General features: G+C 41.0%; 4 protein-coding genes across 12 annotated transcripts in view; 1 reads left to right on the forward strand and 3 right to left on the reverse strand.

Moving 5' to 3' along the window:
* Window positions 1-14,652, reverse strand: part of LOC116742984 (histone-lysine N-methyltransferase SETDB2-like) — an 82,652-nt gene extending 68,000 nt beyond the window's left edge. Inside the window, exons 1-4 of one of the 2 annotated variants that reach the window (XM_032610928.1) lie at window positions 14,074-14,648; window positions 8,076-8,423; window positions 1,350-1,475; window positions 263-328 (exon numbers count right to left, since the gene is read on the reverse strand). In XM_032610928.1, coding sequence (XP_032466819.1) covers window positions 263-328; window positions 1,350-1,475; window positions 8,076-8,091 — 208 coding nt within the window. In that variant the 5' untranslated portion in view covers window positions 8,092-8,423; window positions 14,074-14,648. Of the gene's footprint in view, window positions 1-262; window positions 329-1,349; window positions 1,476-8,075; window positions 8,424-14,073 lie in introns of both variants that reach the window. The other variant, XM_032610926.1, reaches the window with a different exon arrangement.
* Window positions 14,653-14,803: 151 nt separating this feature from the next.
* The window catches only part of CAB39L (calcium binding protein 39 like), a 106,383-nt gene continuing 93,283 nt past the window's right edge, over window positions 14,804-27,903 (forward strand). For 3 of the 8 annotated variants that reach the window (XM_032611320.1, XM_032611323.1, XM_032611321.1), the window contains exon 1: window positions 14,843-14,882. The gene's annotated coding sequence lies outside the window, so the exon portion shown is untranslated. Of the gene's footprint in view, window positions 14,883-23,851; window positions 23,921-27,903 lie in introns of those variants that run through there. The other 5 variants (XM_032611327.1, XM_032611325.1, XM_032611322.1 and 2 more) reach the window with 5 other exon arrangements.
* LOC116743099 (syncytin-1-like) lies at window positions 20,120-27,477 on the reverse strand. The gene is made up of 2 exons (XM_032611319.1): window positions 27,315-27,477; window positions 20,120-22,206 (listed from the first exon to the last, which is right to left on the reverse strand). Exon 2 carries the CDS (start codon window positions 21,636-21,638, stop codon window positions 20,148-20,150), a length of 1,491 nt encoding a protein of 496 aa, XP_032467210.1. The 5' UTR covers window positions 21,639-22,206; window positions 27,315-27,477; the 3' UTR covers window positions 20,120-20,147.
* LOC116742927 lies at window positions 22,521-27,315 on the reverse strand. The gene is given in 3 exon segments (XM_032610885.1): window positions 22,521-22,600; window positions 22,603-25,463; window positions 25,514-27,315. Coding segments are annotated over 3 exon segments (3,921 nt in total). The 5' UTR covers window positions 26,494-27,315.

Here is a 27,903-nt window from a genome sequence, read left to right on the forward strand (position 1 = left end):
AATTCAATTGACTGCTGTAATTGATCTCAATTAATTTTTTACACCCAATTTAAACGAAAATATTTGGCAATAGGCTTATAGATTCATAACATATCTGAAATTTAATGACCCTAAATAAGATGATTTTACATGGTGTGTAGGAAGATCATGTACATTCTTTCAAATATCTGAAGAATTTGTGCTTGCAAAATACTAATAAATTTTACTAAAGAAATCATTAAAAAAATAAAAAAAAATAAAAAAAAAAAAGAAATGTACATACCCTTTATCAAAGTTGAATTATTATTTATAGTTGCTTCCTTCACTAGAATCATTGCTTGGATGTATTCTGTTAAGGAAAGGAAAAAAGAATGAAAACAATCAGCAGCAGTATCATCTTCACTCAAGATGTCAGCTACTGTACTAGGCAATTTACATACTTTATCTCATTCAATCTTCACAACTCCTCTAAGAGGTTCTTATGATTATCTACTGAATACATTAAAGACAAAGAAATTAAGGCCTAGCGGTTAAGCTGTTTATTCCAGGTCGATAAGCTAGAAAGTGGCAGAACTGGATTCAAACCGAGATATATCTGATTCATGAAGGAATGAGAAGGAATATTAAAATGAAAAATACTATTAATTTTGTGGACAAGCACATCATAGATTAATGTCATAAGCACATCCATAAAGTATTAAGAATATCCTGGGGAAAAATAAAGGATAGTCGGGGGAGATTTTGCTTGAAAATCACATGTTCTGATGGAATGAAGGAAATTTCCATATAAAAGTCTATGTTCTACGACCACTTAGGTTGAAGACAAAGAAGCAGAAAAAATACTGGGTTGACTGAACTGACTGCCTATGTAGAACGCAAGGTTTGCTTTCTGAAGACTACTAAGGCAAGTTCTGTTTAAAGCAGGCAAAATATATTTATATATTTACTTTTATATTAAAGAAAATAAGTTGTCTCTGAATGATTGGGTAATACATAATTTCTGTTATATTCTTCTATATGTACCAAATGTTCTACAATGAGTTTTGCAATACACCCCCCAAAAAAAAGATAAAATGAGGGAGAAGAAGGTAGCCTGAGATAAACAGAGATAAATTCAGCAGCTATTATTCAAAGTAACCAGCTTCATCCAGTTTTACAAAATGTCCACAGTATGGTAAAAACAAGTTTTTATAGAAGCAGGACACACACACACACACACAAAGCAAGTAGAACTGATGTTAGGTTCTTAAAAAACAAAAGAAGTTATTTGACTTTTAAAACGAACAGCAATACTGGAAACAGAACTATATTATATTATCAGTGGGTCATATTCAGCATTAAATGTACTGAATGTTTTTATTGCTTCATACCTTTATTTGTGGCAGATCCATCTTTGATCTTTTGTTTCAGTGACTGCAGCACATTTTGCACTTGTTCAAATATGAAATCCACTTTCCCATCATCTTCTAGCTCCATCCAGAAAGTTTTTGCATCACCTAAAGAAAAAATAATAGCCTAAGAGCTCAAAAGACATAATTTTCCTAAGGCACATGTTAAAAATATACTTCGTTTCTAAATAAAAATCAAAATTTAACTGGCCTATTACTTTCCTTGAAGAAAAAGATTTTGGTCACTGTTTCTTTACAACGACCTACAAGCAAAAAATATGACCTGGGTATCTCACTTATTTCTGATAATTAAAAAAAAAATGTGTTGAAAACTTCAGTGACTTTTTTTTTTTTAACTTTAAATGCCTAAACAATTTATTTTTCTTTCTGTGTAGTGACACTATTTCTTGACTGGAAAACAGAAGGAATGACTTCATTCTAGGGGTGGGAGTGGGTGTATTTATAGACACATTCATTTTAAAAGTTTCAAGGACATAACCTCCATTGAGTATGGAAGTGGAGGGTTCCAGAAGGAAACATCTTAACAATTGTTGAAATAACTAAATGTCTAACAATAATGCTTTAAAAACTATCTTTGATAGTAACTTTTTAATAATTATGTTGACTGAAAGAAAAATGCACAAACTACAAGTTGCACATTATGTTTTATTTGGCAAACTACTGAGGACCACAGCCTGGGAAACAGCCTCTCAGACAGCTCTGAGGAACTTCTCTGAAGAGGTAAGGGAGGAGCCAGGATATACAGAAGTTTTTTGCTGGGGGGAGTGGGGGCTGGGTGGTGGTGGTGATAAAACATGTAGTCAAACATCAAAAGATTACTGCTAACCACAAAAGACAGACATCTCAGTTTAATGATTTTAGTGCTTTTCTGTGTCTGGTGAGATGCAAGAGTTTGGGCTCACTGAAGTTATTCCTCAGACATGCATCTTAACTATCTAGGACTAGTATCCGGTTTTTCTACACTCTGAATTCCCCTCAGGGCTTGCTGCTGGGGGCGGATGTAGTGGATGACGGCTTGATGGCAGGCAATATTCACTGTTTACTGAAATGGCAGGCAACATTTTTTGTTCACACTTACAGGAGGCAAAATAATGTTTAAAGCTTTTATAGATAAAGTTATATAGATAAGCCAACATTTCAGATGCCCACCAAGCTAACACCTTAACCAAAATTTTCTAGCGAAATCATCCTTTCAAAGCTGAAAACAGAAATACGAGAAATGCAATTTATAATAAATAGGCGAAAGTCAAATCTTACACCCTGTTTAAAAGTAACAGGGAAAAAAAAAGAAAAAGAAAAAAAAAAAAAAAAAAAAAAAGTAACAGGGGCTTCCCTGGTAGCGCAGTGGTTGAGAGTCCGCCTGCCGATGCAGGGGACACGGGGTCGTGCCCCGGTCCGGAAAGATCCCGCATGCCGCAGAGCGGCTGGGCCCATGAGCCATGGTCGCTGAGCCTGCACGTCCGGAGCCTGTGCTCCACAACGGGAGAGGGGCCACAACAGTGAGAGGCCCTCATACCGCAAAAATAAATAAATAAATAAAAGTAACAAAAAATACCTAAAATGTTAAACACAAATTATTTATAAAATATATAAAATTAATGTATAAAATGTTTAAAATGAATAGGGCCTTAAGCAAAGGAGAAACATAACAATAACTGCACTGTAGAAAGGTCACTTGAGAAGCCATTGGGAGGATTAATGAGCAGACAGCATAGTAAGTTTACAAAAAATACATTTTCCTTAATATTAAAAATTAAACCCAGAACCTCCAAGTTGGTAATGGAGTGAGATTCTTCAAAAGAGGCTTAGGACTGAGTCCCAACTCTCCCTGGCAGTCATCTAACCAAAGGGGGACCTCTGGCTAATTAGGGCTGCTGCTACCATAGAAGCCTCAGGAGGGGTGCTATTTCCCTGTTAACTCTCTGGCCTGATGTGTACTACACAAGACTAAGCCTACTTTTCCTTTTTCCCCGTAGCACAGTTCAGACAAAGGTTTCAACATTTGAAAAACATGCAATGTGAAAGGACAAAAGGAATGAGAAATGATGTTTTAGAGACAGATAGGGGCTGTGACATAGCCTTGAATGCCATGCTAAGCAACTTTTTTTTTATATGGAAGGCTATAGGGAGCCACTCAAGAGGTTTAAGCATCTTATTATGTTATTAATTTTGCTTCTAAAAAATCACTAAAGTGGCAGTGGGAAGAGGGACAAGACAAGAATGATTTCTATATTTCTGACTCAGGCAACCATATGTATAATAATGGTATCCACTGCGATAGGGAATAAAGGTAGAGAGACAAGTGAGAAATTCAAGTAGGGTGAGTAAACTGGATGCACAGGCTCCAGGGTAAGATCTGATCCAGATATACAAATTTTGGAGTCAATAGCACACAATTTCTTGCTAAAGCCACAAAATAGATGTGATTAGAGAGAATCTGTAGAATGAGACGAGGGTCTTCTGTAGAACATCAACATGGAGTGCTTACTAAATACATCGATAATGACCTAGGTATGTGTACATGTATATATCTATATTTCTCCATCCATCACTTGAAGAGCTTCAGGACATTGGTACAGAGAATCTCTGGACACCTTTGAGCCTGTTATCAGCAAACTGTAGTCTATGAACTCCTGGGAGTTCCCAAATCCTTTCAGACAATACGCTAGGTCAAACTATTTTAATAGTAATATCAAGACATTATTTGCCCTTTTCTTCCCTATATTGACATTAACTGATGGTTCAAAAGCACTGGTGAGTAAAAATGTTGGAGCCTTAGTGTGAATCAAGGCAGTTGCACCAAACTACTAGTAAGTCATTATTATTATTTACCACCAATTTCACTTAAGAAGGTCCTTGATAAAGCAACATAAATCATTACAAAAAATAATAATTACCACAATACAATGGCTGTTTCAAGGAAAAGCACTAGGGAGATTGTTTGAGTTGTAAGCTAAACTAGCTGGTTTTTTTTTTTTTTTTCATAGAAAACCATTTTTCCTTAAAAGAACCACTAATAAAAATTATGCTTTTTTCCAACTTGGGTGTTTGGTACACATTTTCTCAAACATGAATAAAGGGAGCCTATCACTTGAAGGACAAAAGTAACAGCATTTGTTGCTAATGAAAAATTCAAGCTATCAAGTTGAAACTGAAAATTTAGAAAACTTGCATCTGCCATGGTAAGCTTGAGAGCTTCTCAATAACTAATCACTTTTTGATGAGATTGGTAGCAATATTAACAAATGTGATTTTTAAATACTGTATGATTAAATGTGTCAACATTTGGAAAAATCTGCATAATTCATTGAACCAATGTTTTCCAAGTGGCCAATGCATGATGTTATAAAATCATACATGTGTAAAAGGCCCATCAAAGTGCAAGACAAACCAATGGATTTTTAATGTAACATAGTGTAAAAAAAGCTCACTGATAAGAATTCAGATTCCACACTATAACCTTGAAGGAATGACTACTTGTTGAGTTTTGTAGTTGTATCAAAGAAAAATATCCACAATTATCTGAGAGGCTATTAAAATATTCTTCCTTTTTCCAACTTCTTGTCTGTGTGAAGCTTCATTTTCTTTATACATTTACACCAAAGCAACATATCACAACAGACTGAATGCAGAAGGAGATCTGAGAATCTCTCTTCTATTAAGCCAACTATTAAAGAGATTTGTAAAAATATAAAACAATGGTTTTCTCACTAATTATTTTCGTTTCAGAAAATAGTTATGTCTCACAAAAATGTAATTTGTTAACATGTTGGGTTTATTATTTAAAAAAAAATAAGCCAATTACCATTTTTGAAGCTTCTCAGTTTTCTAATACAGTAAATATGAATAGATATTATCCACATAAACAAAAGCTGTTAGGGGTTTTAAACACTTTTAAGAGTATAAAGTAGGGCTTCCCTGGTGGCGCAGTGGTTGAGAGTCCGCCTGCCGATGCAGGGGACACGAGTTCGTGCCCTGGTCTGGGAAGATCCCACATGCCGTGGAGCGGCTGGGCCCATGAGCCATGGCCGCTGAGCCTGCGCATCCGGAGCCTGTGCTCCGCAACGGGAGAGGCCACAACAGTGAGAGGCCCGAGTACCGCAAAAAAAAAAAAAAAAGAGTATAAAGTAGTCCTGAGACCAAAAGGAAGTTTGAAACGGCTGGCCTAGATAACTGTCCAGTGAAATTAGTACTACAATCTGTAAACAATCTGCATATTACAAGTATGTTAAAGGGTGGTGAAACTATTCTGTATGATACTGTAGTGGTGTATACATGACATTATGCATTCGTCAAAACCTACAGAACTTGAAAGCACAAAGAGTGAAGCTTAAGTTATGCAAATTTTAAAATACCATTTAAGAGATCAGGAATCCCAGGAAGGAATGTATACACAACCTCTCTGAAGGGCTGAGTGGAAAAGGTGCTGACCTAAATAACTTGGGAAATAAATGGACTCTGTAAAACTATAGGCAAAAGGAAGTTGCACAAGCACTGAGGTGTCACACCTGGGAATAAGTTTACAGTACTTCTGATACTGCTATACATATATACTAGAATCGAGCAATTAAAAAAGTGGATAACAGACAATGGGAATTTATAGATAAGCAAGGAGAGTAAGCTAGAATAATCCATGTGGTACTGGATTAGAGCCAGAAACATCAGTATAAACTCATGTTTAGCTCAATACAGATGGTTACATATAAAAATATTTATAGATATGTGTATATACAATTATATTTATATATACTTTGCTTTGTCAGCTGAGAGGGCCAGAAGCAAGACACCCCAATAACAAATGAATACACCTACTGCCCAGATCTTAGTTTGTAATACCATTTTCCAATAAAAGGAACCAGGAGGGCTCATTCAAGAAATGGCTCATTCTAGGACTATGGCAATATACAAGATGAGCCTGGAGCATCATATAGTACCAGAAAATAAGGAAGTGCTAAAAAACAAAGAACAAAACCCACCTACATTGATGAGGCTATGTCAAAGAGACAGGAAGCTGACCGAAAGAGCTCCAAATGCCTAATCCTGGGACAATTTGAAGAACAAAATGAAACAGTACTGGATTATAACCCAAAGTATACAGTAGGTATCCATGAATCCATACTGATGTAAATAAATGATTGAATAAAACATATACTGGGGAAAGGAAACAAATCTCCCTTGCAGAAGAATTCTGAAAAATTAATGTAAATATTCTGTTCTCAAAGAGGAGGAGCATAAATTCATGTTCCTTAAGTATGGGCTACACACAGTGAATTCCTGTCAAAGAGTATAGTAGAGAAAGGGAGAAAAAAAGAGAGTAGTAATTTACAGTGGAGAAGCCACTTAATACTATGTCAGCCAGGTGATCTAGCTCAACAACAGCAGGTGAGAAATCATGTTGGTAAAATGCACCCTTGATATCATTTCATAAAACTGACACTTTACCTCTATGGTCTTCCTCCCCAAAATCCACTACCCCAGTCTAATCGTGAGAAAAACAAAAATCAGTCAAAAAAGTCCAATGAAGGGGCATCTTACAAAACACTCGGATACAAAATCTTACAAAAACAAGGGAAGTCTGAGAAACTGTCATATGCAAAAGGACCCTAAGGAGACATAAGTAAATGTAATGTATCCTGGATGGGATCCTGGAATAGAAAAAGACATAAAGTAAGGAAATAAGAATAAACTATGGACTTCAGTTAATTATAATGGTTCATTAACTGTAACAAATGTACCAGCCAAATGTAAGATTTTAATCATAGGCAGAACTGGGTGCAGAGAATATGAGAACTCTCTGTACTATCAATTTTTCTGTAAATCTGTAAGTTTTCTAAAGAAAAGAAAGTGTATTTTTTCTTTTTTCGGTACACGGGCCTCTCACTGTTGTGGCCTCTCCCGTTGCGGAGCACAGGCTCCGGATGCACAGGCTCAGCGGCCATGGCTCATGGGCCCAGCCGCTCCGTGGCATGTGGGATCCTTCCGGACTGGGGCATTAACCCGTGTCCCCTGCATCGGCAGGCGGACTCTCAACCACTGCAACACCAGGGAAGCCCAAAGTGTATTTTTAAAAAGTACATTAAGGTACTGACTTAGTATTACAGATACACAACTAATTATAAAGACAATCAAAATTGTTGCTACATGAGAGTAAATCCTATAAATCCTATTAATTCTTTCTAATTCAGAAAAGTTACTTGCACAGAAAAACCTTGAAAATTCCACAATTCAGCTTCATTAAGTAGTCTATATACTTTTTTTTTTAAAATCTGAATAGCCTTATATCTTTTTTTTTTTTTATAAATTTATTTATTCATTTATTTATTTTTGGCTGTGTTGGGTCTTCGTTTCTGTGCGAGGGCTTTCTCTAGTTGTGGCAAGCGGGGGCCACTCTTCATCGCGGTGCGCGGGCCTCTCACTGTCGCGGCCTCTCTTGCTGCGGAGCACAGGCTCCAGACGCGCAGGCCTCTCACTCGCGGCCTCTCTTGCTGCGGAGCACAGGCTCCAGATGCGCAGAGCTCAGTATTTGTAGCTCACGGGCCCAGCTGCTCCGTGGCACGTGGGATCTTCCCAGACCAGGGCTTGAACCCGTGTCCCCTGCATTGGCAGGCAGACTCTCAACCACTGCGCCACCAGGGAAGCCCCTATATACTTTTAAACATAAAGTTTAACAATGGTTTTTCAACCTACCATTTTTTTCTCCCATCTTTTGGCGTTGTTTACAAACAAAAAATTCTTCAAAATTAACTTTATCAAAGAACTGAATCACTTTGATTGTAGAATATAACTGGAATCCAACTGTGGTCTCTATGAAATTTGCAGTAGTCAGAGAAAATACATCATTATACCACTCTAAACCAAATATTCTTTGATACTTGAATTTTCAAGTAGAAATTGTGGTTGAAGAGTAGTCCAACTTAATGACAAGTCCATGCATCTTCATCAAGTGAATACATATAGTCGTATCAGATCATTGACAATATTATTTTAAAAATAAAAACCAACTCCATCTTTCGGTCCATGAATGCATGAAACATTCTGTAAGGAAAGCAATAAGGAATGGTGCATATTGGTAAATAATAAAATATATAAGAAAAAAGAGATTGTTATAACAATAGTGCTATCTTTTAAAACAGCATTAACTATTATGAAAAAAGAATACATATTAACTGAAAAAACATGTAAAATATCAATATTAGGAAAATTACGGAAAAATTAAGAATCATCTACTTAATATGTTAATTAATATAACAGAAAAATTAAGAACTATCTACTTAACATATGTTAATTAATATAAATTAACTCCATTTTATAAAACTTTAAAAAACTTTTTAAATGGGGATAATAATGCTAACTACCTCAAAAGATTGTTGTGAGGTTAAGACTTAATCACCTAGAATACCTGGCACATTACAAAGGACTCAATAAATGCTAGCAATTATTATTATTCTTTCAGTATATATACTTTTAAAACAAAATTTGAATTTTAGTATGTATAATTTTTTATAATCTTTCATTGATAATATATCCTGTACTTTCGTCATTAATGTTTTCCTGTAATATGAGTTTTAAGTGGCTGTATAATGTACTTTGGTCAATAATCCATATATTAAATTACACTAAAGAACAATTATTATGTTCTTTAGTGTAATATGAACAATTATAAACAATAATTATGCAATTATTAAAATTTAATAAGTTAATAATTAGTACTATAAATAAACCTGTATAGTGTACATTTAGATTATTTCTATTTTTCCAGTATAATAAATAAGGCTGGAATATATCTTATGCATATCTGATTATTTCCTGAAGATATACACCTAGAGGTAGAACTAAAAGGTCAAAGAGATCAGCAATTTTAGTCTCAAGATGTTAGTCAACATATACATTCTTCTCCCACTGCCACACCAAATCTGCAGAAATGGTAATTTTTTTTTGTAATTAAAAATATAAAGTCATGTTGAAAACAAAAAGGGAATTCTCTATAGATTGAGTCTGTGTGACCTCTCTGGGGAAAGGAAACAGATGGGAAGTTGCAGAGATAATCCCAACCACAAACACATCACCACGGCAAAAGGAAGAGTAAATCCTCTCAGAGGAGATGAATACACAACCAAGAACCATCAAACATATGAAGAAAGCTACACCATGAAAGAGACTTAACAAGCCTACCAAACTGATGAACTTATATTAAGGAGGAGAATTAACAGAGCATCCTGAAAATAATTTTAAAGCAAATACTGTATTTAATATCAAAGAGCTAAAGAAGGAAACCTCATCTATGAAAAAAACATACAATTTTTAAAAATAACCAATTGGCTATCTTGGATATAAAAACAGTTATTGAATAAACTCAATAGATAGATATAATAGCATAGACTCAGATGAAGAGCCAGTTAATAAACTGAGAGACTGAGTTGAGTAATTCACTCAGAACACAGAGCAAAGAAAAAAAAGGAGGGATAACTAGAATGAAGAGGCAATAATGACCAAAAATTTCTCAGAACTGGAAAACACATTAGCCTACTAATGTGGCTAGTGTGGGTAAGGGTCCATTGAGTATCAAGCAAGATAAACTTTTTAATACCACTAGACAAACCATGGATAAACTTCAGAAAAAAGACGAAGTCTCAGAAACTTTCAGAAAATCTAGATTATCTAAAAGGAATGTTTATTAGACTGGTACTCAGACTTCTCATCAGAAATGCCAGATGCAAAGTGTTAAGGGAAAGTAAGTCTGAATCCAGAATACTATTTCAGCCAAGGTATCTTTCAACGGGGGTTGGGGGGAAGGCTTTTACAGACACTCAAAGACTCTGAAAGAAATAAAGAAGTACTTCATGAATAAAAACTAATGTAGAAGGAAGTACTGAGGTAAAAGAAGCAAAAGTGAGCAAATAAATGAGTAAAACACATTCATGCTAGATAAATACAGATTAAAAATGGGTTTTAATGACGAAACCAAATTGCTAGAAGATATAACCATAGGAAATTTACATTCCTTTTTGAAGGAGGGATGGAAGAGGATTCTTGCAAGATCTGAGAAAATAAAGTAGAAGCATACTAAGTTCTTCGTAGGGAGGATATCAATACAAACGAAATGTAGACTTTGTTAGGAAAATATAAATTTAATAATTGTATTAAAAATGTAAAAGTAGGGACTTCCCTGGTGGTCCAGTGGTAAAGAATCCGCCTTACAATACAGGGAACGTGGGTTCGATCCCTGGTCATAAAACTAAGATCCCACATGCCGCAGGGCAACTAAGCCCTCTCCCCGCAGCTACTCAGCTCAACTAGAGCCCGCGCACCCTCGAGCGTGCAAGCCACAGCTAAAGCCCGCGCAAGACAACGAAGGGCCCGCGCGCCGCAATTAAGACCGATGCAGCCAAAAATAAATAAAATTTAAAAATAATAAATAAATCTTTAGAAAAAAATGTAAAAGTAATCTATGAAAAAGAAAACAGAACAAAGAAAACCTCAATTAAAACCTTGGGGCAAACCTCAATTAAAATGAGAAATGTCAAAATATAAGATATAAAAAAAAAAAAAATATATATAAGATATAAAGGATACAATGGGAAGCAAGGTAAATAAGAGGACAAGAAAAAGGCCAATTATGTTAATAATCACAAAAAAGGTGAATGTGTTCAGTCTTACTTATTAAAGGACAGACTCTCAGATTAAATTGCAAGCAAAACCTAGCTATATTTTAAAATAAGAGACCCACTTAAATCTCACAAAATGTCATCAAAAGGTTGAAATGAAGGGATGTGAAAAAAAGACATACCAGCAAATACAAGAAACATTCATATCAAACAAAATAGAAGTTAATATGAAAACCAATAAAAGAGAAATATTTTACACTGACAGAACAATTCACCATGAATATCTAATTGAACTTCTTGACTAAATACCAACTAGGCTCAAGAAAAAAAGAAAAAAAAAAACAATTAGAGGGATAAGTACAAAAAGGAAATTAAAACAATTAAAGATCTTACCAGAGCTGCACGCCACACATCCCCATCTCTCACTCCCAGTATACCAGGTCCAAAAAGTTTTATAGAAGAATTCTACAAAACTTTCAAGGAATGGATAATTTCCATAGTATACAAACTGTTCAAGAGCAGAAAAAATATGGGAGGCTACTCAACATTTTTTTGAGGTTACTGTAACCTTGACGCATAAGAAAAGAAACTCAAGGCCAAACGCACTTCTTGGTATAGAAGCAAATATAGTAAGTAAAAACATGCAGCAGTAGAGTAAAAGTATGTTACCAAAGTATGGTTTATACCAGGAATACCCAAAAAGTTTAGCATTGTAAAGCTACTCAATGTAAATTTCTACATTAACAGATAAATAGAGGAAAACTATCATCTTAAATACAGAAAGACACACAAATGAATTTCAATAAAAGTCAACAACTATTCTGGGGTGGGCCGGGGGCGGTGGGGGGGGGGCGGTGGGGAAGAGGAAGGACTCTTGCAAACTAGGAATAAGAGAATTTCTTTAACCCGATAAAGACTACCTACCAAAACAAAGAAGTAAATATCATATTCAATGAGGAAACATCAGAAGCATTTTCGTTACAGTCAGGCACCAGATGGGGACACTTGCCACCAATGTAAGTTTGGTACTGGAAGTCTTAGAGAAATACAGTAAAATAAAAAGAGACCTAAAGATTGTAAAGAAGAGAAAAATCTAACTGTAGAATAAATAATTGAAAACTAACAAACTTAAAATTTTAACTTAAAGTTAAAAGCCAACCAAAGAGTTGGGAGAAAATGCTTGTAACATTTTTTAACAGTGGTAACAAAAAGTGGACATAGCCACAGACTCTAAAGAAATTTTTAAAAACTATACAGGATACACAGTAACCAGGATGCAAAAAGAACTCCTCAAATCATTAAGAAAAAGATAATTCAATAGAAAAATGGGCAATTTAAAAAAAGAAATTATAGAAACATATATATTATAGGTCAATAAACATATGAATAGATACTGCAGTTTTACTGGTAATCAGAGAATGAAAAAAATTTTTAAATGAGTATAATTTTCATCCATCAGATGGACAAAAAGTACAAAAGATAGTATCTCATGTTGATCTAGATTGTAGGGAAATTGAACTGTCATAGACTACTTTGTAGGATGTGTAAATTAGTAGAAGTATTTTGGAGGCAAATTTGGCAATACCTATTAAAATTAAAAATGTTCATAACTTAAAACCAAGCAATTCCACTTTTAGGTATATATTCTTGAGAAACAGCACATGTGCACAGCAAAACAAATACAAGGATATCCCTGCAGCACTGTTTGAAAGGTGAAAAACTGAACAACCCAATGTCCATCAAGAGGAGAATGGTAAATAAAATGCTCTACATAGTACATATCAAGCAAAATATAATTTAACATGAAAATCAATAAATGAGACAAAGATAAATATTTTACATTAACAGAACAATTCAGTCATACATTGGAACGCTATCGAGCAGGTGAAAGAAACGAGCTGTAAATAACATAAGCTATGAAATAACACGTTTACACTGCAAAAACACTGTCAAGTGAACAAAATTACAAAATTATATGGTATGATACCACTTCGATTTTTAAGAATTACAAATGCATATATGCACCTACAGAGAATATGTAAGTGTAAAAAAGGACTTGAAGGCTCTGCATCAAAGTCTTGAGTGTGGAATGGGAGGAGAAGGGGGTAGGTAATGGATTGTGGATTGTGCTCTGTATCTGTAAGGTTCTAATTTCACAAAAGGAGAATGCAAAAATGCACTAATTTAAAAATTAAGTATATAACTTTCAAAAAGGGACTGTCCATTTTAAAGCCTTCTGGAGCATATTGCCAAACTGCCTTCCAGAAATGTTCTACCAATTTATACTTCCACCTGTAGCATATAAGCACACTCAGTAATAGCTTCGTTTTAAAGAAAGCTCTCACCAGTGTTGTTTATACCTTCTGAAAATTTAGAAGTAACTGAACTTACAAAATTAAAACATGTTTAGTGAAGAAAATTTGCAAAATATAGTAAAGCATAGAGAAGAAAATTTAAATCACTCATAATCTCATCATCCAGAGACAACCAATGTTATTTGAGAGTGTAACAGGATTTTAAAATTTGCTCATATTTTTTCCCCTTCTTTTTCATTTTGGCAGAAAAATAGTCTGTTTCGCTTCATTTTATGGTTACTTTTCGTTTTTACAAATAGGCTCTTAGGAAACTGTGACCATTTCCTGTTATGTTTTAATTGTGACGACAGTAATGAACATTTATTGCGTATAAACCATGTGACAGGCAGGCTTCTAAATACTTCACGTGCTCGTATTAATGTACCTAACAATCATGTGGGATAAATTAGCATGCCCGTTTTTCTCACAAGGAAGCTAAAGCCGCCACACTGTAAGTGGCAGAGAACAACTAAGGAACCAAGCAGCCTGGTTTTTGAGCCCGTTTTTTGATTATTCCAATCCACCGCCTCATTAATACATGCAGAGCTCACTGCAGGTTTCCACCTGCCGAAGAGCAAAATTACATACTGTTCCTTATTTAACTACCTGTTGGGGATAATTCTTATTGGATTGTGGTTAACGAGGGTCAGGAGCTCTTAGGATCTGACCTCAACTCCGTGATCTCGGGTAAATGATTTTACTTATTTAGGGTTTGTGTGGTCTTACCTGTGAAATGGGTCAGTGGTTAAACCATCAAATTCTGCTTCTGGATTTTGGACTGCAGTCCACTCCCCGCAGCCCCTTTTACAGCCTCAGGTTCCCCAGCTGCTTAGGAATCACCTCACATGAAGATGTGCACCGGGTGACAAGAGACTGGAATGCGGGCTGAGAACTCAGAGCGCCCGCAGTCCCTTCTCCAGCCCGGGACTGCACGTGGGTGAAAGAAGGGAGGTGACAGGGCTGGGATCCACGCGGCCGAGAGCTCCGCCGCGTTCCCGGGTGCTGGGCCGAAAGAGCCGTCGGGAGGGCCAACCACGACCGTGCCTCGGTTACACCGGCTCGACTGCGGTTTCCACGCCTCCCGCTCCGTTGGCGAGGCTGGGTTCCCCCGCGGGTCGGACTCCTCTCCCACTGCACGCCACCGAGACCCCACGGCCCCAGGTGCCCTCTGGCCGGGAAGTACTTCACCATTTACTAGACCTCACCTCAGCAAAAACAGTCCCGCCTCGCTTCAGCAGGGACGGAGGACCCCCCAAGGCGTAACGGCCAGGCCTAACACGAACCCGAAATGGGAGGAGTCGGACACTGAAGGTTCCCACCACCTGGCCCGGAGCCCATTGGCTGCACACCCACTGGGTCCACGCCTCAGAACTTCCGCGCGCGTACCGTTGGCAACGCGGGAGCGCCGGAGCGCGCCGTCTCCCGATTGGCTGTCAGAACTCTCGGGTTGTCTCGCGCTCTCTGGCTGGACCAATGGGGATATCCGCAGTCGAGAGGACGGCATCGCTGGAGTGGTGGCTCAGCTGTTTCCTCTGGTAGGTGGTTGGAGCCATCTTGGGTGTGTCTGGGACGGGGCTGCTTGGCGGTTGAAAGCGTGCTTAGCAGCTCAAGATATAGAGGTGTTCTGAGGGAGCAGTGGAGGAGAGGAAGGGCCTGAGGAAACAGACCTGGCGCCTTCTTACTTCCCTGAAAGGAAAAGGTTTTCCTGGTCTGAGTCTCAGCCCTGGCTAGGAAGAGCTGTAAATGGTGGCGGTGATGGGGAACGCAGGCTTTGGTTGGTTTGTTATTGTCGGGGCTTGGCGAGGACTCTGATGCCTTAACAGAGATCCCTTGGGTTCCAGGGAACTATTCCAACAATCTTTGTCTCGAAAAGATTCTGACCATCAACCCCCTTTACTGACAAAGGAGGTTGGCTGATGGACTGCCTGATTCAGAAAGGAACAAGGCTGGTAATGGAAGAGGACGGGGGAGATACCTCACGACTGTCCTCAGATTCGAAAGAGACGTCTTCATTTTCTGTCGTTTGCGAGGGAGTGACTGCTAAAGTGTTTGCCGTACTCGGTAGTTAACCTCTGACTAAGGCCCTCCTTTGGTAGTAGGGAGCGTCAGGTTCTGCGTTAGGGCAGTTTTATTCATTAAGTGTACAGCCAGCATTCCTGCAGTGGTCTTTTTTTAAAAGCAAGAAAGTAGTTGATCTTTGCAGAAACAGTGGAAATGAAGGAAGAATTTTGTCAAATTTTGGTTTTCTTTGTTACAATCTGCTGAAGATTTAGGAATCTCCGGGTTTGCCTTGGCATCCTTGGTTGCTTCGTCATGGGTAGGGAGAGGTTTTTGTAAGAAACAGCATCTTAACTTCTCAGCTCTTTGGGGATGGGAGGAGGGAGACAGGAATTACCTCCTTTTCCTCCTTATTATTAAAAAAAATCGAAGTAGAAAGCACGCATGGTCATTCATTTGAGGGGAAATTTTATCGGATCTGAAAACCTAGCTAAAAGGTTAATATTTTGTGATTAACTTCAGCAGTTTTGACAATCATGAGAAGAAAGCAAAGACACTTATTGCCTTGAGTTTAGTTTTCATTTATCCAAGGTTAACTGGTAACCCAAAAGTACCATGGCAGGAATACCAAAGAGAGCAGCAGTAAAATAATAATTGAAAATTAATTTTCTTTTACAATTTTACTTTTTATTCATGAGTCTTAAAAACTTAAGTTGCGAGAGTTCAGTATCAGTAATTTAGTGGTGAGTTGATGGCTAAGGTACTACGTACATAAGGAATGTTGGTGTCTGTGGAGAGTTTTGGAACCAATCCTGGGCGGATTTCCAGGGAGGACTGTATAGGCTATCAAAGTAAAGTTGGTGGGAATTCCCTGGCGGTCCAGTGGTTAGGACTCTGTGCTTCCACTGCAGGGGGCACAGGTTCAGTCCCTGTTTGGGGAACTAAGATCCCACAAGCTGTGCAGTGCAGCCAAAAAAAAACCAGTAAGCGATTGGTCCGATAACACAAAGTAGCTGCTCAGTAAATGTTTGCAAAAACTTTTGGATAGCGTTCACATATCATAGTTACTGGCATATATTCAAAAGTGTAATTGTTGATTGAATACATTTAAAACATACAGTAATTGGGAGGTATGGATATATACATTTTTTTAGCCTAACTGAAACATAATTTTTTAACCTGCTTTCTGGAAAACTTGACCTTCAATTTGTTTGAACTAAATTTATTTGTTGCTTCCACTTTATACATGTAAGTAATAATGAGGACAGGTTCATAAATCTTTTGTGAGGTCTGTTTATGAGATCCTACTATAAGGAAATTTAGATAATGAAAATGAACCCTCAAGTAATAATGCTGTAGTTGCATTTTTTCTTGAAAGCATACAATCTCAGTAAATGATACCAAACTTATTAGTGCCTTCGATCTCTTCTGCTGAAGAAAATTTATTGCTTTTCTATTTTCTTTTTTTTTTTTGAGTTTTATTTTTTTATACAGCAGGTTCTTATTAGTTATCCATTTTATACATTTAGTGTATATATATCAATCCCAATCTATTTTCTTTTTAACACAACTTAAAGTCAAAATACTACATTTACATTTACTATATTGTGTAAATATGTTCTGTATGTAATTTTAAAATAACAAATTAGGTTAACTGTCTTCAGATTTTTCTTTGAAGAATACAGTTCTCTAGATTTCATAATATATAATCTGAAGATCTGTAGAAATTTTTAAAAATATCACTTTTGCATGAACAATGTTAAGTAACTTTAAGTAAAAGTTATTTAACTTGGATTGATATGTTAGAGATTATTTTTTTTTTAGAGATTATTTTTTATTGCAGTCTCATATATACAAATTTAGATTTTTTCCCCATTATCAAGTGATGCACCGTTTAATTATAAAAGAAAAAATTTGATGATACCTTTTAAATGAATATGTTTTGTGACAGAATGTATATTAGAATCTCTTTATCTAATAGAGCATAAAAAAGTCAATAAAAACTGCTCTCAGAACCTGTTTGGAATTGTTGTGTTTGGTACTTAAAAAATCCAAATGATTTTATGAGTGAAGGTTTTAGAGTGATTATAAGCACTTCTTTTTTATTATTATTATAGTTGACTTATATTATTTTCAGGTGTAAACCACAGTAATTCAATATTTTTATAGATTACACATCATACTGTTAGACCCAAGCGGTCTACGAGGGATTCCAACTCGCCCAAGAACCGCCAAGAGTCGAGAGCCGTTGCAACACGCAAGAGGTTTATTAGGAGCCGATGCACCGGGGTTCCCTGAACCTCACGCAGGAGGCCGATGGGGAACCCCTAAAAGCGGAATCACATACTTTTTATAGGTTTATTTACTCATAGGGCGGGTATATTCTCACAATGATTGGGTAAATGTGGTGACTTTTGAATTCATTGGCTTAGGAACTTTTGTCCCACCTTCTGGCCGTTATAGTTGTCTGTTCATTGTGGCGGTTAGGGCGTATACCTGTTACGGGCAACTGGAAAATTACCCGCTGTCTGGCAAGTCCCCGTCAACTGAAAAACTCCAAGAATTGGTTTCGATAGGGAGAAGGAGTGGAGCACGATAGGGAGAAGAATTGGTTTACGGGAACAAGTGAGGGGGTGGAAAGTCGCTAAAGGCCCCACAATACAAAGTTATTATAAAATATTGACTATATTTGTTATTGAACCAAACTTGAGTCTGGTCACCTGCCATGCAGCAAAGCCTATTTATTGACACTGGGTATGGTGAAGGAAAGTACACCATTTATTGTAGGGCCCAGGAAGGAGTATGGGCAGCTCATGCTCAAAAGACCCAAACTCCTGGATGGTTTTCAGGGGATCAGTTTTAAAAGCAAGATTTGGGGGTGAGGGCTGCAAGATTCATGACTTTCTTCTGATTGCTTGGTGGTGAGGTAGCAGGATGACATTTCAGGAATCTCAATCATCAATCTTCTGGTTCCAACCAGTCTGGGGTCTAGTGCTTGAGAATGTAGTCACTGTCCTTCACCTGGGTGAGTGGGGGGCCTTAGTTCCTGACAAAGATGTCTGTCAGATTGTTATGTATATCCCTTGAGGAGGAACTAGGATTCTGCTTTATTGCTGAATTACTGCCATTATTTTTCTTGTTTAACCGCTTTTCCTTTGTTTCTGCATTCTCTCATTTCCCTAATTAGTAACTGCCTGTGCCTGCTCTTTGGAACTCAGGGAAAGCCTGGAAGACTAGAGACATTTTTTACAAACAAAAAATGGGGGAAATGGAGGGGCTTTTGTACACAGGAGGACCCCCACCCAGGACCTGTTTGATTTCAGTACCCCCTTTAGTTTGATATTCTTCTATCTTGAGAGGAAAAGGTGTGGGACAAGAAATGGAATAAAGTTTTGGATAGAGAGGTTAATAATAAACTCAGCAGGGGAACTCAGTTTTAGGGGGACTCAGTTGCATATTCCCTGTGCTGTATATTACATTCTTATAACTTTTTAATTTTATACCTAGCAGCTTGTACCTCTTAATCCCCTTCACCTACTTTGCCCCTTCCCCTACGCCCCTCCCCTTTGGTAGCCACTAGTTTGTTCTTTGTATCTTTGAGTCTGTTTCTGCTTTGTTATATTTGTTCATTTGTTTTATTTTTTAGATTCCACATATAAGTAACAATACAAGCACCTCTTTATTTAAAAAAAAATTAAAATGTGATAGGTTTTCCCCTCGTACTAAATTGCATATAATAATCATTCCTCTTTTTAAATTTATTTTTGAAGTACCAGAAATACCTTGCTGGGCTTCGTAAATAATTTTGACCATACAAATGTCACTTTGGGGAAACATTTTGAGATTTTCAGAAATATTTCTATATTCCTCCTTAATTTGGTGTGTTTCACCATTATTTTTCTGGTATTTAACCAATAAGGTCCATTATGGGAACAAATTAAATGATGTGACTAAAAATAAAAAATGACTTAAAACTATATAAAGATCATCCTACTGCATAGCACAGGGAACTATAGTCAATATCCTGAGATAAACCGTAATGGAAAAGAATATAATAAATGTATATATGTATAACTGAATCACTTTGTGGTACTGTAGAAATTAACCCAACATTGTAAATCAACTATACTTCATTTTTATTTTTTAAGATTTATTATTTATTTATTTAATTTATTTTTGGCTGCATTGGGTCTTAGTTGCGGCACACGGAATCTTCTTTGAGGTATGCGGGATCTTTCCTTGCAGTGTGCAGGCTTCTTTCTAGTTGTACTGAAATGCCCACGGTCGCGAGACCCCTCCACAAGACCACCAGAGACGAGAGTCAAAGCCAAACGGCAAGGGTCATTTATTGCAGGTTCGAACCTGGACCTCCGCGCACTCGTTGCCGGTGACGCTAAGAGGTCCCGATGGAGTTTAGTATAGCTCTTTTATAGACAGGTACAAACAAGCTCGGGACCTTCTGCGGGGCTTTCCAGGGGTGGGGAGTACTGATTGGCTAACTTTTAAACAAAGACACTAGTCACCGTCTGATTGGTTGGATGGTTGGAAAAGGGGGTTCAGCAAGCATAGTTACAGAAGCGAGAGCGGCTGGTTAAGTTTCGGTTTCCTGAGGTTTTGTTTCTCAATTAGAAATACTTAAGATGGGGCCATAGTTACAAACAGTACAAACAGGAAGATCGATGCAATCCTAGCAGCGCTACGGCCTAATGGCAGGGCATCAATTCAGTCCTATTTCTACCAAAGTAGAACATAGCCCTTCATTCCCCCTTCTTTCATGAACCAGAGGAGCCAATCTTGGGTCCTCAAGGCTCAGTTTCTTCATTTTCTAAGTCCTCGTATGGCTGATATTGTGATCTTAATACCATTAGCTGAACTGTGTTTATTCTTTTTCGGACGAAATCCATGATTCTGTTGAATATACAGGGGCCTATAGTGAGGAGGAAAAGGAGGCATAGTAGAGGGCCCAGAAAGGGGAGGAGGAAGGGAAGCATCCCATGAAATCCTGACCAAAGGGGATTGTCCGCTAATTCTTTCCGGCGGCGGGCTAAGTCTTCCTGGAGCTGGTGAATTTTGTTTCTTACAATGCCTGATTTATTTGCATAAAAACAACATTTTTCTTTTAGGGCGAGGCATATCCCACCCTGTTCAGCTGTCAGCAAGTCTAAGCCCCACCTATTTTGTAGGACCACCTCGGCCAGCGAATCTAATTGGTCCTGTAAGTCCTGAATGGTTCCAGAGAGGGCTTCTACATCTTCTATTAATTGTCTAGACAGCTGATTATAGGAGTGAAGGGAGACCCCAAGACCTGTACTCCCTGTGGCCACAGCTCCTGTAATTCCTAGTCCTACCAGGAGGGGTATGGCTGTAATGGCTCGTTTGGTTCTTCCTGCCCAAAGGTCAAAGCTGGGAATGGGCAATGGAGTGTCTCCCGAGATCAGGTCTACATTAGGGAGGAGGGTGGCTAGGTTGCAGACCCCTGTCCAGTTCTGGGGTAAATAGGTGTATGCTAGGTTATTCCCACAGACAAAGACAGTGGTGTTAGGACTACAGAGGGAGGAGTTTACGGGGATATACTGACTACATCCAGTAGATGAAAGGATTCCCAAGTCAATACTGGCGTTAGAGAGGGAATCGTTCTTGACAAAGCATGAGGTATTAAAGGTAGTTGAAAACTTTGAAAATTGTATGGGAAACGGCTCGGGGAGTAAAGTTGGGTTACATTGTTTGCTGATGTTTAAATTGGCGAAAATGGGGATGGCTATAGGGCGGGGCGGTCCTTGAGGAAGGCAGAGCCAGCAATCTTGTGCTAAGTTGGGGTTGGTGGTATTTAAAAGCGCAAAAGTAACTTCTAGTATAGTCGTGGTTTGGGGGTCCAGTTCAGAGGGATTGACCTTAGGGCGAATTAGGGGGTGGTAGCTGAGCTGTGGGTACAGATCCTGATAGGCCTTTTCTATTTGTCTTCGGGTTTCTATCTGGCGCACTTCGTCTTGGGGCCCTCCACCATCTGACATATGTATGGGGGCCCTGGTATTCCAGCACACTGGGGTCCTGGGAGTGCCAATGCATCCAGCCTGAAGGTATTTATTATTATCACTAATGGTGGGACTTTTATTATTCTGTAGTGTGGCTGTGAAATAAGTCTTGTTATTGGTCCCTGTACATTGCTGGTAAGAGGAGTAGCACGTGCTATGCATTGATTCCTGAAAAGTAGAACAGGGGCAAATAGCTCGGGGGGGGGAGTGGTTTAGGCTTATGGTGGCATTGCCAGCTGGTTTTGACCCCGGTGCCTCCATATACCTGAACAAGGTATGCAGTTATTCCCCCGCAATCCTGCATATGAGTATACCTTCGGGGAACAACAGGAGTCTCGCTAGTACCTCCCCTGCACTCGCACGGTGCACCATGTAGTTGTTGCATTAAAGCATTCTTAGTGTGGGGGGGGTTGAATCCTCCCCTCGTGGCCCGAGGGTTGAGGGTTAGGACTGTCATTAGAGCTATCAGCAGTACCTTGGTCCTCATGGGGGAGGGTATGGCGTAAGGTCAGTTTGAGGGGATTGTCCTTACTCCGATCAACCGTCCAGGTGACGTCAGCTTTAGTGGACTTGATGAGGTCAGAAAGTGGGTCCACCGGCTTGACGTGGGTGTAATGGATCCAGGCAGCTATGCTGTCCACCTTGATGGCCGTCGGCGTTGTCAGGATGATCTGGTAAGGTCCTTTCCACCTGGGTTCTAGGGTCTCTTGTCGATGGCGTTTGACAAGGACCCAGTCACCTGGTCGGAGCTGGTGTGGAGTAGGCGGGGGTCCTGTTGTATATAGCTCTTTTAGTTTGGGCCAGATTGTCTCGTGTATCCGCTGTAAGGCTTGGAGGGAAGACAGGAGATTATTTTCTGGGTACGATTGGAAAAGGTTAGTCTTTAGGTTAGGGATAATAGGAGGAAGCCTACCATGTATTATTTCGTAGGGGGTAAATCCTAGCTTATAGGGGGAATTTCGCACCCTAAACAGAGCGTAGGGGAGTAGGACTACCCAGTTAGCGCCAGTCTCCATGGTTAATTTAGTCAAGGTCTCTTTTAGAGTTCTATTCATTCTTTCTACCTGTCCTGAACTCTGGGGGCGGTATGCACAATGTAATTTCCAATCAGCCCCAAGTATGGAAGCCAGATCCTGACTTACCTTAGAAACGAAGGCCGGCCCTTCGTTGTCTGACCCTATCATAACTGGAAAGCCATACCTGGGCAGGATTTCTTCTAGTAGCTTTTTAGCTACTATTTGTGCTGTCTCATTCTTGGTCGGGAATGCCTCAGTCCAACCTGAAAAGGTATCTATAAACACCAGTAAATATCTATATCCATATTTGCCAGGCTTTACCTCCGTGAAGTCCACTTCCCAGTAGGCTCCGGGCTGGTTCCCTCTTTCCCGGATGCCAGCGGTTGGTGGGTGGGTGTTATGGAGTTGGCAGACTGCACAGCCAGCAACCAGTCGTTCAGTTTTTTCAGAGACATTTTTAATTTTAAGTCCAGTCTGTCTGATGAGATCCTGTAGCCGTCGGGCGCCCAAGTGGGTGCTACGATGGATCCGTTCAAGGACCAAGGCTCCTAGTTTTTCTGGAAGGAGGATATTGTTCTTAGCGTCCCGCCACCATCCGTCTTTAACCTGGGTTAGAGGGAGTTTGTTTATCCATCTAATGTCATCTTCCGAGTAGTCGGGTTGGGGCGGTAATTCCCGGGGCCCTGGATCCGGCAGTTGTAGGGGAAGTAATGGTATTGGAGTGTATGCCGCCTTTCGAGCCGTCTGGTCTGCCAAATTGTTGCCCCGGGCGACTGGATTTGTGGGTTTTTGATGCCCCGGGCAATGTACAATGGCTAACTTTTTGGGTTCCCATATGGCCGCTAGCAAGGCCAGGATTTCCTCTTTGTTCTTGATGTCTTTGCCCTCTGCTGTGAGTAGTCCCCGCTCTCGGTATATTGCCCCATGTATGTGTGCGGTAGCGAAAGCATACCGGCTGTCTGTATATATGGTGGCTTTTTGGTCTTTGCTCATCTTGAGAGCTTGGGTCAGGGCAATTAATTCAGCTTTTTGGGCTGAGGTCCCTGGGGGGAGAGTCTTTGCCCATATCACCTCAGTTTCCGATGTTACCGCTGCCCCCGCATACCTCTGACCTTGCTGGACAAAACTGCTGCCGTCAGTGAACCATGTGACTTGTGCATCTAATAGGGGCTGGTCACGTAGGTCTTCCCGAACCCCATGGATCTGAGCCAGTACCTCTGCACAATCATGGAGTGGGGAGTCTAAGTCTGGGTCAGGTAATAGAGAGGCAGGGTTTAAAGCCCGTGGTGGAGTGTAGCTGATTTTGAGAGGATTTAACAGTAGACCCTGGTAGTGGACCAATCGAGCATTGCTCATCCATCGGTCGGGAGGCTGTTTGAGAACCCCGTCGATGGCGTGGGGGGTGGTGACATGTAATTCCTGTCCCATAGTTAGTTTGTTGGCATCCTTTACCATTAGGGCTGTGGCGGCGATCACCCGGAGGCAAGGAGGCCAGCCTGCAGCCACGGGGTCCAATTTCTTCGATAGGTAAGCGATAGGCCTGGTCCAAGGACCGAGGGGTTGGGTCAACACGGCCTTAGCTATGCCTTTGTTTTCATCCACAAAGAGGTGGAAGGGTTTGGAGACATCAGGGAGACCCAGGGCGGGTGCGGATAGCAAGGCAGTTTTGATCTGCTGAAACGATTGCTCAGCCTCCTCTGTCCATTCAAAGGGCGTCTGTTCTTTGGTGGCTAAGTATAGTGGTTTGGCCATTTCAGCAAATTTGGGTATCCATAAACGGCAGAACCCAGCTGACCCCAAAAATTCTCTCACCTGTCGAGGCGTGGTGGGTCTGGGGATGCGGAGGACAGTCTCTTTCCGTGCATCTGTGAGCCATCGTTGCCCCCCTTTCAGTAGGTATCCCAGGTAAGTTACCTCAGGCCTGCAGATCTGCGCCTTTTTGGCAGAGGCCCGGTATCCCAGGGTGCCGAGAGTCTGTAGGATGTTTCTGGTTCCCTGCAGGCAGGCTTCAGCGGTCCCAGCAGCTATTAAGAGATCATCAACATACTGCAGGAGGGTTATATTGGGGTTTTGTCTCCGGTACTCACTGAGATCCTCGTGTAGGGCCTCATCAAACAAGGTAGGTGAGTTCTTGAATCCTTGGGGAAGTCTGGTCCAGGTGAGTTGTCCGTTTATGCCTCCCTCGGGATCCGACCATTCGAAGGCAAAGAGTTCTTGACTTTTGGGTGCTAAGGGTAAACTAAAAAAGGCATCTTTGAGGTCCAGCACAGTATACCATTGTTTTTCTGGACTAAGGGCGCTCAAAAGAGTATATGGATTGGGTACGGTAGGATGGATGTCTATGACTCGTCTGTTAACTTCCCTCAGGTCCTGTACTGGGCGGTAGTCTTTACTGTTAGGTTTGCGGACTGGCAGCAGGGGTGTGTTCCAGGCCGACTGGCAGGGACGCAGTATACCTAGGTCAAGAAGCCGGCGAATATGTGGAGTGATACCAGTTTTGGCCTCTATGGGCATGGGATATTGTCGGACAGGTGCAGGATCTGCCCCTGGTTTGATTTCTATGAATAGGGCTGGGCGATGTTTGGCTAGTCCCATCCCACCTGTTTCTGCCCATGCTTCGGGGAACTGCTGAAGCCATGACTTTATATCTTGATTTTGGGAGGGTGGTTCCTGGTGAAGTCGGTACTCATCTTCCAAGTTCAGGGTGAGCACAGATATGGGTTGGTTGTGAGGGTCTGTTATGATCGGCCCCTCTGACCGAAAATGAATTTGCGCTCCCATTTTAGTAAGTAAGTCTCTCCCCAGTAAGGGGCAAGGGCTATCGGGAATGACCAGAAAGGAGTGGGTTACTTTTCCCGTGCCCAAGTCTACAGTTCTCTGAGTGGTCCAGGGGTAACGTTTAACTCCCGTAGCTCCCTGGACCCAGGAGGTTTTGTCAGAAATTTTCCCGTGGGGCTTAACCAAGACCGAATGCTGTGCCCCTGTATCCACCAGGAATTGGACTGGTTTCCCCTCCACTTGTAGGGTTACCCTGGGTTCGGGGAGGGGGTCCGACCCCGTCCCCCCTACTCTGCATCATGTGTAAACAGGACTGGGGTGGTGGCCTTCGGTTGCCATTGCCCCTGGTTGGGGCGCGGCTGCCTTTTTTTGGGGCATTCCCGAGCCCAATGGCCTTTTTCCTTGCAATAGGCACATTGATCTCTGTCCAATGGTCGCCTGGGAGGTCGAGTGGCTGGGGGGCCCCCTTGATCTTTCTGAACAATGGCGGCCAGGACCTTAGTCATTTTCTCAGTGGCTTTAAGTTGTTTATCCTCTGGGGCGTCTCGGTTATTAAAGACGCGCTGAGCAATACGGAGTAGGTCCTGTATCTGTTTGCCCTCCAGATCTTCTAACTTCTGGAGTTTCTTTTTAATATCAGGGGCTGCCTGGTTAACGAAGGACATTACAACGGCAGCCTGATTTTCGGAGGTCTCTGGATCCATAGGGGTATATTGCCTGAAGGCTTCCATTAATCTTTCTAAGTAAGAGGAGGGACTTTCTGTTTTACCTTGTACAATTGAATATACCTTGGCCAAATTAGTGGGCTTGCGCGCGGCAGCCCGGAGACCCGCCATTAGAGTCTGGCGATAAATGAGCAGTCGTCCCCTACCTTCTCCGGTGTTATAGTCCCAATCATCCTGCGGGGGGCGAGTTAAGGGAAAGGCTGCATTAATAAGATCAGGGTTAGCGGTGGGTTGACCATCATCTCCAGGAACCAGTTTTCTTGCCTCCAGCTGGATTCGTTCTCGTTCCTCGGTAGTGAACAGGATCCGGAGAAGCTGTTGGCAGTCATCCCAGGTGGGCTGATGAGTAAACATAACACTATCTAGAAGAGCTATCAAGTCTTTAGGATTATCAGAAAAACGAGCATTCTGGGTTTTCCAATTATATAAGTCACTGGTAGAGAATGGCCAATATTGGAGTCGGGGGTTCCCTGTCTCATCGGGAGGGCCTATTTCTCGCAGGGGTAGGGCTGTGGGTGGAATCTGGATGGCGGAACCCTGGGTCGCGCTGAGTGCGTCCACGGGTGCGTCCAGCCGGCCCAGGGGAGTTATTTTCATTGGGCAGGAGGGCCGGCAGTGCCTCTGCCTCTCGGGCCTCCGGTTCTGACCTGGGTGGCCCTTCGGGAGGGGCCACAGGAGGTTCTTCCAAGGGGAGAGGAGCAGGATCAGGAGCAGGAAGGGGGACCGGTTGTGGGGCCAAAGGAGGATGTTGATATGGGGGGGGTTCTATGAGAAGGAGGTCTTGGCTGTCAGAAAGTATGGGTGCGGTTGAGGTCTGAGGCTTGGGAGGTTTAGTTGGTCGGGCCGTAAGGATCTTATATGTCCCTGATGACAAAAAGGGGGCCATCCAGGGAGGTGGGTTTTCTACCAGGTCCTGCCATACAAGATTTAGGGGATTTGGTCCGGATGGCCTTCTTTCCCTGGTAAGAAAACTCTAGATTTAATTTTTAGGACTATAGGAAGACAAAAGGTACCCTCGGTGGGCCAACCAACCCCGAAAGTTGGCCATTCAGAGCGGCAGAAGGTAATAAGTTTTCTTTTCCGGATGTCCAGACTGAGATCGTGTCCTCGGGATTTCACATCCCCAAAATTAGAAGGAGGGAGAGAGGGGTACTCTGTGTTTGGCCCATATTTAGGTCCTGGAAGGGATTGGTTAGAAAAGGTTATTCTGAAAACGAAAGTGATTAAGAGCAGTCCCAATAGCGGAGCCTGTAAAAGGAGGAAGGGAGGTTATCGCGTGCGCGCTTCAGATGGGCTATCAACCCCCAGATGGGTCGCGGTGGACGTCTCCAACCACGCCCGACTATGTGTCCTATAGCGCGTCCGCCAGGACTGTCCTAGTCCCCAAAACAGAAGGTACCTTGAGCCAGCTTACTTACCGATCGGTTGTCAGCGATGACCCGTTGACCTGATGTCTGGTGGGCTTGGGGGCATCCCGGACGAGCCCCCAAATGAAATGCCCACGGTCGCGAGACCCCTCCACAAGACCACCAGAGACGAGAGTCAAAGCCAAACGGCAAGGGTCATTTATTGCAGGTTCGAACCTGGACCTCCGCGCACTCGTTGCCGGTGACGCTAAGAGGTCCCGATGGAGTTTAGTACAGCTCTTTTATAGACAGGTACAAACAAGCTCGGGACCTTCTGCGGGGCTTTCCAGGGGTGGGGAGTACTGATTGGCTAACTTTTAAACAAAGACACTAGTCACCGTCTGATTGGTTGGATGGTTGGAAAAGGGGGTTCAGCAAGCATAGTTACAGAAGCGAGAGCGGCTGGTTAAGTTTCGGTTTCCTGAGGTTTTGTTTCTCAATTAGAAATACTTAAGATGGGGCCATAGTTACAAACAGTACAAACAGGAAGATCGATGCAATCCTAGCAGCGCTACGGCCTAACGGCAGGGCATCAATTCAGTCCTATTTCTACCAAAGTAGAACATAGCCCTTCAGTACCACGCAGGCTCCAGGGCATGTG

This window comes from Phocoena sinus, chromosome 18 (genome assembly GCF_008692025.1).
Source record: "Phocoena sinus isolate mPhoSin1 chromosome 18, mPhoSin1.pri, whole genome shotgun sequence".
Lineage (NCBI taxonomy): Eukaryota > Metazoa > Chordata > Mammalia > Artiodactyla > Phocoenidae > Phocoena > Phocoena sinus.